A 13,957-nucleotide genomic window follows, 5' to 3' on the forward strand; every position below is an offset into this window, starting at 1 on the left:
TAGGACATTTGAAAAAAAAACTCCTCACTGTCTTTGCTCTCTAAAATATAAAATGTTTCTACTCCTGATCATTGTAGTTACTCAACCCTAACCCAGTATTCTAGATAAGGTTTTCAATTGTTCAGACCTACCATGGATGAGCTTTTACTTTTCAAAAATAAATGAGAAATTGGATGACGGATAGAGCTGATTAGCACTTGTATTCCTGGTATCTTTCTTGTGTGTTTCATCAATGGTTTCCAAAAAGACCCATAGAATTATCTTTAGGAAGTGGGTGGGCTGGATTTCTTGAGATGTAGGATTGGCCTTTAAACTTCAACCCTATTCTGCCCACCCAGATGGAGAAAAAGTGAGAGATAAACAAGAGGTGGCTGGCTGAATGCTAATTGCCTTTCTCACTAGCCCTATAGCCCCAGGTTCTCCTGGATTCTGGGAGGTCCGAATGGAGAGCAGACAGGATGTGTGATGGGTTGTACCTACCACCTGCCAGGGCAACCTGCCAACAAACAGCCCCAGATGAGGCCCAGAGGGCTTTTCCCATTAGACAGCCTGGAATGGGTGGTTGGGCAATTACATCCCTGAATAGTTATAAGCAAGCACCATATACTATAATAAAATAGTGTGGGTTTCTGTTTGTTTTGGTGAATGGAACCTCAGGAAAGTCCTTGGCCACTTTCCACTACTGTGGCCATACTAATACTAAAGAGTCAATTGAGGATGGGAACTCAATAGCAACTCCCAATAACAATTCCTATATATATGGTGCTTTAAGGTTTACAAAGCACTTTACAGCCCTGATATTACTATCCCTAGTTTTATAAAGGAGAAAATCGGAATTAAGTGACTTGTTCAGAGACTGGATTTGAACTCAGGTCTTTTTGATTTCCATTACAGTCTCTAGTCCAGCTGCTTCTTAATTATTCCCCTAGCTCCAAGCTAAGTCCTATGCTGTGGCCTTAGAGAAAGGATACCAGAAAATTCCAGCCCAGAGGTTTCAATTTTAGCCCCCAAAATACCTTAAATCCCCATGTATTTATATATTGTCTTCCCCCAATTAGAAGGTAATCACCACCAGTAAGGGTCAGGTGGTTTTTGCTTTTTCTTTCTATCTCCAGCACTTATTGCATTCCCAGCATGTAATAAGTATGTATTAGTAAATCAGTAAAATTTAAAAATAAATGTATGATAAATGCTTGTTGACTGACTGTTCCTGGGTTATCCTCTTACAGCTTCAACAATTGCCATGCATCCACAGATAATCTGTTGAATAAATTGGGAATTTGCAGAATTCTACAAAAAAGGAGAGGGAAGAGAATAGACCGGGGATAGAACTGGACCCACCTGTAACATCTTCTGGAACAAGAGATAGATCACAAAATTTGTTAGAAGGGATCATAGAGATCATCTAGTCAAGCAATACCTCTACCTGAATCCCTTCTATAATATCTTAGAGAAAAGGTCATCTAGCCTCTCTGCTTGAAGATCTCAAAATGATGACAACACAACCAAGATCTTTCTCTGCTCTGACATAAAGAAGTTTTGTTCTCCCACCTCTTGAAGTTTCCACCCATAGCTCCATAAAGTGATATAATTGATCTAGATGGTCTTTCAGCCAATCAAGAAACATTTAAGTGTCTACTATTATGCTAAGCAATGGGATACAAAAAGAGGCAAAAGATAGTCCCTGTCTTAAAAGAGCTATGTCTTTTGATGGAGACAGGCCTCTTCTTCCAACTCTAATCATCCTAGTACTATCCTCCTTGAACTAAGAACAAATCTGATTTCTCTCACACGCTAACAATCCAAATATTTGCTAACACTTTCCCCCACTCTCAACCTTAATTATGCTATTCTTGAGGCTAAATGTCCCCGATTTCTTCAATTGAGTTTTACCTTTACATAGTAGGCACTTAATAATACTTATTTCCTTCCTCCCTCTCTTCCTTCTTCTTTCTCTTCTTTCCATCCTTCTTTCCCTCCCTCCTTCCTTCCCCTTTATTCCTTCCTTTCCCTCTTTCTTTTCCTTCCATCTTTCTTTCCCCTCTTCCTTCCTCCTTCCCTCCCTCCTTCCTTTCTTTTCATTCTTCTTTCCTTCCTTTCTTTCTTCTTTCCTTCCCCTTCCTTTTCTTATCTTCCTTCCCCTTTCATCCTTCCTTTCCTTTCTTTCTTCCTCCCCTTCCTTTTTTTCCTTCCTTCCTTTTTCCTTTCTTCTTTCTTTCTTTTCTTTCCTTCTTTCCTCTCTCTCCTTCTCCTTTCCCCCCTTCATTTCTTCTTTCATATGAGCTGGTCTATAGCATTCTTACCAGCCTTGTCACTTTTTCTAGACATGCTCCAAGTTGTAAATGTTCTTCCTAAAATGTGGCACCCAGAACTGGATACAGTACTCCACACCTAGTCTGACCTATTCAAAGAACAGCAGGACTTTCTCACTTAAATTAGAATGTCTGGTCAGCTTACCCTTGCACCTTCTTGGATAGGAAAACTGGCCTAGCCTTAATTACTGTCTTAATCTCTTCTACATAATTTATCCCTTTACTCCTTTTGGCCAAGAAAAGATTAAGCAGGTCCTATAATAATAATTATTCACAGGTCAAGGAAGCTTTGTTTCAGACTCAAGGGCAAACTCAACAATGTAGTGGTGTAAGTGAGAAGCTAGAAATCCTCTTTCCACATATGGAATTCCAGCATTCCCTTTGCTGTACCCCAGAACCCCATGACAAAAAACCACAGATCCTCAAAGTTGAAAGAAACCTCAAAGTATAACCTGTACTTGTAACATGAATATGCTTCATGTTACAGCATCCCTAACCAATGACCACCCCATCACTAGTCACCACTATTTAACAAGACAGTCCAATTTATTTCTGAATAGAGCAGCATTGAGACCTGATGATACCAATTCTAAGTGTCAAACAATAAATATAGGCCATCCACTTCCTAAAGCTAACTCTCTGGGACTTACAGGAAATAAATTGTTAATAGATAAAACAAAAAGATACAAGGAAAACTGTCCTTATATTGACTTGATAACTGCCCTGCTTTTAATGTCCTTCCACCAAGTTCCAGCTCTTCTCCTCATGATATGTCTTAAAGTTACATTCTTGCCTGTTGAAATATGTCTTACAGAGCCAGTCCAAGTGTGGCTTAAGAGAGACCTCTAGTGGCTAACTGGAAGAAGAGAGCGTGCTCTCCAGCATTCTCCCTCAAGTCGAATTCAGAACAAAATGCCAAATTCAGCAGTTGCTAGGGGTCTGGAAGACCCAGGAACAGACATCAGAGGATGTTGTGAGATAATGGGATCCCTAAAATGACTTCAGAAACATAACCAATTTGCTTCTACTAGGCTGGGCTTACCTTTCAATTATTCATTCCCTCTATGAATGAATGAATGAATGAATGAATGGAAATAAAACCATGCTTGGTCCCCCAAACTGTAAGCACTCTTCTCTGCTCCCCCTAATATTTTTTAAATACCATGATTTCTCTTGTCTTATTCACTTCCTTAGTCTTCACTGCCCATCAGGAAAAAGTAAACTCTTTATGGGTAGAGAGAGTTTCATTTTCTCAGAAAAATGAAGCACAGAAATGAGCCCAGTGTGCTTGCACATAGTAGATACTTAATAAATATCACTTAGCTTAGATTCATTTGCTGGCTTATCTCTTTTGTAGAAAAAGGTGGCATTGGAGGGTGGGAAGCAAATGTTGAAACTCAGTCCATGTCAGTTTAGCTTTCATTAGCTCCACAAATAAGCCAGGTATCAGAATTTCCTCCAAGAATAAAATGCTCATTTCCAAAAAAGAGATGATGCATTTTCCAAAGGTAAATAGAAAAAGACATTTCAGATCTTCTTTTTGTTATTATGTGTACCTCTAACTTACATCTGTATGGTACTTTGAGATTTTTGAAGCACTTTGAATGTATTACTGGATTAGATCCTCACAACCCTGAGAAGTAAGTGCTAATATTATCCCCATTTTACAGATGAAGAAACTGAGGTGGAGAGTGGTTAAGTCACAAGTCTCTGAGGAAGAATTTGAACGTGCATGTTCATAGCTCTATGTGCTATATCAAACTACAGTGTTTCCCCACTTACCTGGATTCCTTCAATGCGCTCAGTGACCACATAGGCATGATGCATGGCCACCAATGGTACCTTCACTCCGGCCATCTTCCCCAAGGTGCTGGCCCACACACCTGGGAGCAGATCACAGACCCATTAGAGACCACCGAGAATCTGGCTTCAGGCAGAGAGCAGGAGATCAGAGAACCATAGAATTTCATCTAGAATGAACTCAATATCCTCTAATCCTTGATCAATGGAAAGCGTGTCCAACATGGTAACCTATTCATCCATTTATTATCTGTAATAAACACATCTTGCTTCAGCTTCCTCCATTATCAAATAAGAGGTCTCTGAGGGTCCTAAAATCTATAAAATAATCTCTTATTTTATAAATGAGGAAGTTGAGGTTCAACTCATAAGAGTAACTTTTAGAGTAATTCAAAAAATTCATTTGAACTTGATTGATGCGGAGGGAATTATAGAGAAGCAAGAAAACAATATACGTGATGGCCACAATAATATGATAGAAAATAATCCTAAAAGACTTGAGAACTCAGATCAACACATTTAACTTCAGAAATCTAATTGATGAAGTGTAATTCCCTCCTCTCCATGGAGAAGGTTGGCTATGGCTAAGCTTTTTTTTTTTTTTTTCTTCAATAGTATTTTGTTTTTCCAAATACAGGTAAAGATAATTTTCAATATTCATTTTTGTTTGTGTTCCAAATTTTTTTCTCCTTCCTTTCCTTTCTTCCCTCCTCCCCAAGACAGTAAGCAATCTGATATAAGATATAATCATTTAAAACATATTTCCATATTTGTCATGTTGTGCAAGAAAAATCAGACCAAGATGGAAAAAAAAAACATGAAAAAGAAAAAGCAAACAAAAAAGTAAAAATAGTATACTTCAATTCATATTTGGTCTTCATAGTTCTCTCTCTGGATACAGATGACATTTTCCATCCCAAGTTTATTGGAATTGTCTTAGACTGCTGTATTGCTAGAAAAGCTAAGTCTATTATAGTTGATCATCACATAATCTTGTTGTTGCTGTATACAACATTCTCTTGATTCTGCTCACTTCGCTCAGCATCAGTTCATTTAAATCTTTCCAGGCTTTTTTTTTTCTGAAATCAGCCCACTCGTCATTTCTTATAGAACAATAATATTCCATTACATTTATAGACCATAACTTCTCCAGCTATTACTCAATTGATGGGTATCCACCTAAAATTTATAATTCCTTGCCACTACAAAAAGAGCTGCTACAAACATTTTTGCAAATGTGGGTTTTCCCTCTTTAATGATCTCTTTAGGATATAGACCCAGAAGTGACACTGCTGGATCAAAGAGTATGCACAGTTTTATCGCCCTTTGGGTATAGTTCCAAATTGTTCTCCAGAATGGTTGGATCATTTCACAACTCCACCAACAATGTATCAGTGTCCCAGTTTTCCCACATCCCCTCTAACATTTATCTTATCATCTTGTCCTCTTAGCCTGAGAGGTATGAAGTAGTACTTCAAAATTGTCTTAATTTTACAACAAAACTTCTTAAAACTGGGGATCTTGATCCCACATAGGGTTATGTAACTAAGTGGGGGGCTGTTACAAAATGATTTACGATTTTTATCAGTAAATGTTTTACTTGTATACCTATTTTATTTACCTTTACACCTGGCATAGCATAAAAATTGCTTCAAGTGGAAATGATTTAAGAATCCCTGAACTATGGAAGCTATGTGAGGACTATGCTATCAGATGTGATAAATGCATCTCTTTGTTTTACTTAATTGTATTTCTTTACTAAATAAGAAAAGGGTTGTGTGACATGGGAAATGATAGCAGTGTTTTTTTTTTTTTTTTAAGAGCCAATAATTTTTTTTAAAACATGAAATTTAAATGATTTCTCTAAGGTTTCACAAGTAATAAACTGCAAATGGGCTCCTGACTTCAAAGCAATTGTTCTTTCATTTGTACTAGATTGAGACATGTAGGTAAAAGGATTTAAAGAAAAGTTCTGGAGCTGCCTAAATCCCCCAAGGCCAAGCATTATGGAGTAGGGAGAGGAGGACTTCTCTTTTCTCTCTGCCTCCTCACTCTACTCCAAGGAGAGACCCCACAGAAAGACTAGTGCAAGCTGTGTGGATGTCTAGGCCTTCTTACCTGCACAGTTAACCACACAGGGAGTCTGGATGGAGCCATAGGCAGTATCTACTGCTGACACCCGCCGTACACCGAAGTCATCTGTTCGCACCTGAATGCCAGTCACAGGGCAGTTCTCAATGACCTAATGTTCAAGTTCAAGTTCAAGGGTATTTTTAGTGACTGAAACAAGACAAATTTCCATGCCTAGTTTCAGAATACTTAGGTCAATAGCAGGTTGCAGGTATAATCGTACTTTATATAATCTCTGTGGCCCTTACCTGTTTTGTGTAAATAACAAATTTTGTGGATGAAATCTTTTTTTATGTACATTCAGGAAAATATGTAAAAATGAACCTTTCATTTCACAAAGAGAAAAATCCACATTTTGATTTATTTATTATGTAAATATCTAGATGTTCATTTACAGAGCTTGCTTAAGGAGAAATTCATTTATTGGGGGCAGGAGGTAGATCTTGGCTTTATGTGAGATGGGCAAAACAATGTCAAACCTGCAACTCATCTCCTCACTTCTAACAATAATTAATAACAAAAATAAGAACAAGAATGTTATATTTTAAAAATAGCATTTTAAAGTTTTTAAAGCAATTTATATACAATATCTTCTTGGATCTACAGAACAAACTGGGAGTAGGTGCTATTATCATCACATTTTATAGATTGGGAAATTGAGGCTTAGAAAGAATAAGTGACTTGCCATAGCTATTAAGTTTCTGAGGTAAGATTTGAACTTAGGTGTTCCTGACTTTGTTGTTGGTCCTTTGTTTTCAAAGAGGAGTTACAACATCAAGACTTGAAAATAAATTGGTTTTAAGTGAGATAGAGCTAAGCAAAGTCGTCAGCCCACCCTTTCCCCCAGAGTCATGTCCATAGGTCCGGATGACTGAACTGGGATGCAATGGGAGATCTTGGCCTTTTTAAGCTCAGGTTTTTCCAGGTTTCAGTTTGTTAGAGGTAACACCCATTCGTAGTCAAAGACTAAGTAAGAATTGAGGTAAAAGATGACCTATTTGTATTCACAAAAGAATCAGTCAGTAGGAGAAGACCCTCAGAGTTTCTGGCCAGAATGTAAATAATTGCTATTTACACTCACTCTGAGCCATCAGAGCCAGAACAATGAACAAATGAGATGTCTAGATAAGCTAGAATGATTTGGGCCTCTGTGGGGAATAATACCCTTACATGTGAGTGCTCTGTTTAAAAATATATATAAATTGTGGTCTTTTATACTTTATTTTGGAGTTTGAGGACTAGATTTTTTTTTCTTCCCTACTTATTTATTCTATTATTGTGCTTTTAGTTGTTGTTACTGGTTTTTGTCTGAGGTTTCTTTGCAAGGCAATGGAAGTGATTTCTGCAGGGTCACACAAGTAGTGTCAAGTGTCCCAGCCTAAATTTGAATTCAGATCCTCTCTCTCCACTGCACCGCACCAACTATACCCATTGTTGTGGATTTTTTTTTAAAAACTGGGACAATTGACTCTTTATGAAGTTTTCAGTTATGATTTCTTGAAATATAGTTCTGAAAAAAACAGGTTTCAATAAAGCCCATTTGGATTCAAAGGGAGCTACTTGAGTATGTCCTCACACCCAAACCATTCTGGCTCCTAACTTCCAAGCCAACACTCTAACTAGCTAGGTGCTACCTAGCTGCCTTTGAAGTCAACAAGGTTCTCTTGCCAATGCTACCCCTCCCTCTGGTTGTCCAAGGAGGAAAATATAATCACCCATTTTATTGAGGAAGGAAATGAGGCACAGAGAAATCAAAGGCTGCCCAAAATCATAAAATAAAGCACAATGCAACCCAGCTCTCCTGCCTCAGAGTATAGTGCCCTTTTCTGAGTGGTGAGGAGTGTCTAAGGTCCTGCATGAGTGTCTTCCATACCTGGGCTCCCCGGGCAGTGGCTGCTCTAGTGAGAGTGGTACAAGTGCCTGCAGGATCCATAGTGCCATCATGAGGGACATAGAGAGTGCCATAGAGGTCATCCACATTCATCAGAGGGTATAGTTTCTTGGTCTCTGCTGGAGTCAAGACATGGGACTCTATTCCATAGGCTTTGCCAAGCTAGGGGTAAGAAAGACAAATCAGACCACTGGCCCCTTTTCTGAGGCTATACAATGAATTCTAATCTAGTCATACAGATCTTACCACCCAATGATGTGCCCAGTTTATACCCTGACTCTTTAGTGACTGAAACATGACAAATTTCCATTCCTAGATTCAGAATACTTAAGTTAATAGCAGTTTGCAGGTATATCGTACTTTATAGAATCTCTATGGCCCTTACCTGTTTTGTGTAAATAACAAATTTTGTTTTGCTTGTTTTGAAACATAGAAAGCACTCCCATTTTTGCCACATATCCCCAAATAGTACTTTCCTTTAAGGACTGGCCTAATTCTCATTCTTTTCAGAACTCTCCCTAATTGCTCCTATCCACAATAGTCTCTTCATTCTCTGACTACCATACAATGAATATCTAATGCTTTATTACATTTGGTCTTGTAGGGTTTTTAATTCTTCGTGTGTGTGTGTGTGTGTGTGTGTGTGTGTGTGTGTGTTCAAAAAGAGAAAGAAGAGGGGAGAGAAGGGAAGGGAGAAGGAAGGGAGAGAGAAGAGGATGAGGAAGAGAAGGATAAAAAGGAGAGAGAGAAGGGAGAAAGAGGGAAAAGGAGAGGGAGGAGAGAGAGAAGAGAGGGGAGAGAGAGAGAGAGAGAGAGAGAGAGAGAGAGAGAGAGAGAGAGAGAGAGAGAGAGAGAGAGAGAGAGAGAAAGAAAGAGAAAGAGAAAGAGAGAGAAATGGGAAGAGAGAAAGACAGAGACATGGGGAGAGAGGGACAAAAATGAAGAATAGAGAGAGAGGGAAGGAGAGAAAAAAGAGGAAAAATAAAAAGAGAGTGAAAGAGAGAAATTAGGGAGAGAGAGAGCAAGGAGAGAGGGAAGGAAGGAAGGAAAGATAAAGAGGGAAAGAGAAGGGGGAAAGGGAAGGGAGGAGAAGGGAGAAGAGAAGAGAGGAGAAGAGGGAAAGGAATGCAGTTGATAAAAGTGAAGAACAGTAAGCCTGAACCCCTAACTCAGCCCTGCCCCCAACCATGCCTACCGACATGAGACGTTTGTACTCATCCAATCTCTGGCGGTTAGAGGCGATGAAGAGGCCCCCATTTTGGATCCAGCCAGTGTGCAGTCCTGTCTCCTCCTGCAGGTCATGGCTCACCACCTGACGTGTGTGAGCCAGGAGCTCCACTTCCACATCACTAGGTCGAAGTTGCCACAGCAGACCTGGGGAGGAAGAGATACACAAAGTATAGGCTAAGACTCAGGTCCTTATTAGCTCCTAGTGAAGAATATAGTCTATGGTGACTCTATAATTCATATACTCCACTTATTCTTCCTTGAAGCTCTAGTTATGATAATATGCTTTTTTTTCCCAGTTGCTAGAATTAAGGGACAAAGTACAAATAACCTGACTTTTAGTCCTACAGGGCAATTCTTTTCAACTTTCTCAGCCTCAGTCATTCTCATCTATAAAATGGAAATCTTAGACAAATCCTGGATGGTGAACATAGTTTAAATGTTTGCTGAAAGGGAAAAAAAAAAGTTCTCTCTGAGAGCAGCTACAAAGCATGTTGAGCTCTTCAGAGATAGGCTTTAGTGCTCCTTGCTTTCTCAGAGAAAGTAACATCAGCCAAGAAACTAAGAATCACTCTTGTGTCAAGAATGTGTGACCTTAGAGAAAAAATTTGCCATCTCAAGGCCTTAGTTTCTTTATCTTTAAAAATAAAACAGTTGGCAAGGAAGGCTGAGTGGGCTGAGGACACAAGGCCTTGGGATCCTAGCTATAACTTCAACCAGTAAGAAATAAAACTTATAACAGATTGACAGGCCATGTCCTCCACATGGTCCTGCCTATAATGGCCCTGAATCCATGGGGTTATGAGCAAAAGAGAAAGGGAAAGAGTCTGAAGAAGCAAGCTGTTGACCCTTCCAGAAAAAGGTTGAAAAACAAGAAACTTAAGACAGAAAGACTGGTTATAATTCAAACTCCTATGTAATTATACCAACTCTGACATTTAAAAATACTGAAGGAAAAATGTGTAAATTTTTTGAAAGACCATGATTCATTAAACATATAATAAAATATGCAAGAAAATTAGTCCCCAAATCCCAGTGAAATAGGATTCTGAGGACTCCTCAGAGATCATGAAACAAGAGCAAGAAACTCCAGAATGGTTCAAAAGTGAAATAAAACTTTTAAAAGAAAATATTAGGATAGAAATTAGGACAGAAATGTGAATACTCAAAGCAGAATTAATGATGGCAGCAGAAGCGATATCTTAGATACAGAACAGGAGATTCTTTCCAAAGAAGCAAAATGCTCTATAAAGTCAGGGATTTTTTTCTTTTCTTTTTTCTTTTCAACCTGACTTGTGATCATATCAATATAGGGACATCTGGGTGAAAAACTTTACCAATGCAGACTTCCTTTTGCATTTTATTGTCTCAGAAAGGTAGTTGGGGTGCTTGAGAAGTTAAATGATTTATATGCAGTAACACAACTATTGTGTGTCAGTGGTTGGACTGGAACCCATCTCTTCTTGAGTCTGAAGACTTCTAAGAGAGCTTTCTGTCCACTACACCACATTCTCTCTTGGTGGTAGATTTGGGATCCAAAATAGGTAAGTGAAACAAAATTTGGCAGAAAGACAAAAAATAGCCATTTTTAAAGAACACATGAATTTTGTGCTAGCCAAAGTGATTGATCCCAAAGACAGGATGTATAGAGATGGAAATTAAATTGCAATCCCAAATAACATATCCTGCAAAAAGATGAGCCTAATCATTAAGGCAAAAAGATGGACCTTGAACAAGGCAGAGCTATTTGGGCCAGTATGGCCCCAACCCCACCTACCAACCAAAAAACAAAGGTGAGTGCTCCATTTGGGCTGCAAACATTCCAAATAAGAGAAATAGAGGGAAGGAAAAGGACCCACGTGTGCAAAAATGTTTGTAGCTGCTCTTTTTAGGTAGCTAAGAGTTGGAAAATCAGTAGATTCTCATTAATTGGGGAATGGCTGAACAAGTTGTGGTATATGAAGATAATTTTATAAAACTTATGACCATGCTGATTTTAGAAGGGCCAGGAAAGATTTAATGAACTGATGCTGAGCAAAACAAACAGAAGCAGGAATACATTGTATACAGTAACAGCAAAATTGTATGATGATCAACTATGAAAGACTTTGTACTTCTCAATGGTTCAGTGATTTAAGACAATCCCAACAAATTTTGCAGAAAATACAATCTGCATTCAGAAAAAGAACTATGGAGACTGAATGTAAATAGCTACTTGCTGTATTAGCTTCTTTTTTCTTTTTTTTTCCCCCTCTCTCATGGTTTTTCCCTTTAGTTCTGATTTTTCTCTCCCAACATGATTTATAAAGAAATGTACTTTTAAAAAGTAATCTGCTTGTAAAACCAGAAAAAAAATAATTTTTAAAAAGAGAGAAACAGAAGAAAGGCAGATTAGCTAAATCCTATAGTTGAAAAAACACTAAATAATTTAACCAGTACTCTAATATGGGTATTAACAAATAAAAACACTAAATTTAAAGTAGTGAATCCAGTTAGCATAGTTTCATGACTTCTTCCAGCTTTGTTTAGCAGCTTATGAATGACAGTGAAAGAGGCAGATTGTGGAGGTAATCCAAAATTGGATATGGCATTACATCTATAGGATTAAGAGGCATAGGATTTGGGTTTAGAGGATAGTGTACAGTTGTTTGCTCACCAAAATTCAACTCAAATGGGAAAGGGAGGAGAGTGGGAAACAGTAGAAGAATGATGGTTTCAGAAAGAACTGAGGGATAGAGGGAATGGAAGTCAAGATGAGGATGAAGAAGGTTTATAAGATATGAAATGAAAGATTATGATTAGATAAAGGAATCAATTAGGAAGAAAGAATATTTGTGTTGCTGCTGTGAAGGCCAAGTTGTGATTAAATAATAAACTTGTAGTTGACCTTAGTCAAGATAGAGTAGGGAAAAAGAAGACCCTTCCTAAAAAGGCCCTTTGGGGCAAAAGATACAAAAGGTCTTGTCTTCAATTTGTAGCCTTATGCTTGATGTGGCCCTGAGGTAGGTAGGTCTCTGTTATCCTCCAGACAAAAGATACAGATGCATTTATTTACTCTCCTTAAGCCTCCCACAACATTTGCTCTTTCTTTACTCTTAGATGAGGGACTGTCCTTTTATTTCAATGGAAAAATTGAAAACATTTGCTAAAGGGTACCCTTTCTCCTCTCCTCTTCTCTCTTTATTCAGTGAGAGCATCTGGAATACCCTACTATCTTCTTCACTCTTACATAAAGAGGTAGCTAGCCCTTCTTTATGCCAAAGTAAACCTCTTCACTATAACTTTGATTCCATTTCCTACTAATTTTTCTTTCAAATTGTCCCCACTACTTTACTCTTCCTCCTCTTCCTTCTCTTCCTCTTTTTCTTCTTCTCTTCTTTTTCTCCTTCTTCTCCTCCTCCTCCTATCCTTCTCCTTCTCTTCTTTCTCTCTCTTTTCCAATCTCTCCCTATCTACTAGTTCTTTCTTTTGTTTACTCCACATTCACATTCTCAAGTCTCACAATTCTTCAGGGGGAAAAAACCTCTCACTCAATCCCATCCTGATATCATCTTATTTTACCTCCTCTCCATAGCCAAACTCTTTGAGTTTGAAATTTGTCTGTACCAGAGCCTCCACTTCTTTTGTCAGTTTTTTCTAAACTTCTGGTGTTTTCTGTCTTATCATTCAGCTGAAACTACCATCTTCAATGTTACCAAAATGATCTCTTAACTGCCAAACCTCATGGCTTTGTCTCAGACCTCATCCTTTTTGATCTTTGCAGTATTTGATACTGTGGATCACTTTTTCCTCCTGAATACTCTCTTTTCTCCAGTTTATCTTGACCCAAACCTCTCCTGGTTTTTGTCTAATTCATCCATGTAAATATACATTAACCAGGTGTACACTAAGGCTCTGGACTTTCTTCTCTTTTCTTCTCTCTCATTTGATGATCTCATCAGTTCCCTTAGGTTCAGTTATCATCTCTCTGCAGATGACCCCCAGACCTGTTCAATTAATTCTAAACTCCTATCCCTTCAGAAACCACCAACTGCCTTTAGTTATCACAAACTGGTTTCTCTTATAAGCACCTCAAACTTAATATATCCCAAACTGAATTCATTATCTTTCCCTTTTGTCTATTAATGTCCTATTCTATTTTCCTATTCCTAATCCATTGCATATTACTACCATCCTCTCAGCTATCTACATTCAAAATCTCAGTGCTATTCTTGACCCCTCTCATTCATCACACATGTTCAGCCTGTTGCAAAACTTTGTCATTTCTACTTTCACAACATCATTTTTATATGTGCTCTTCATATCACTGACACAGCTACAACCCCTTTTCTAGTCCTCATTACTCTTACTTGGACCATTGCAATAATTTACTAATTGTTCTACTCCAACTTCTTAACCAATCCCCACCCCTCAAAAAAGCAAACAAAAACCCCAGAAGACTTCATAAAATTTAAAAAGATAAATAAAATTACTTGAAGTTAAAAGGCTTTTGCATGAACAAAATCAGTAGAAAACAAAAAAGGGGGGGGGAGAAATTGTTAAATAAAATTTTTTGCAAAATATTTCTTATAAAAGTTTGACATCCTATGCTGATGGA

General features: G+C 38.1%; 1 protein-coding gene across 1 annotated transcript in view; it reads right to left on the reverse strand.

Moving 5' to 3' along the window:
- The window catches only part of SARDH (sarcosine dehydrogenase), a 133,926-nt gene that overhangs the window by 108,834 nt on the left and 11,135 nt on the right, over positions 1–13,957 (reverse strand). Inside the window, exons 3-7 of the mRNA XM_074294049.1 lie at positions 9,329–9,507; positions 8,116–8,295; positions 6,231–6,354; positions 4,095–4,195; positions 3,098–3,100 (exon numbers count right to left, since the gene is read on the reverse strand). Of these exons, the coding sequence (XP_074150150.1) occupies positions 3,098–3,100; positions 4,095–4,195; positions 6,231–6,354; positions 8,116–8,295; positions 9,329–9,507 (587 nt within the window). The remainder of the gene's footprint in view (positions 1–3,097; positions 3,101–4,094; positions 4,196–6,230; positions 6,355–8,115; positions 8,296–9,328; positions 9,508–13,957) is intronic.

The sequence above is a fragment of the Sminthopsis crassicaudata genome, chromosome 2 (genome assembly GCF_048593235.1).
Source record: "Sminthopsis crassicaudata isolate SCR6 chromosome 2, ASM4859323v1, whole genome shotgun sequence".
Taxonomy (NCBI): Eukaryota; Metazoa; Chordata; class Mammalia; order Dasyuromorphia; family Dasyuridae; genus Sminthopsis; species Sminthopsis crassicaudata.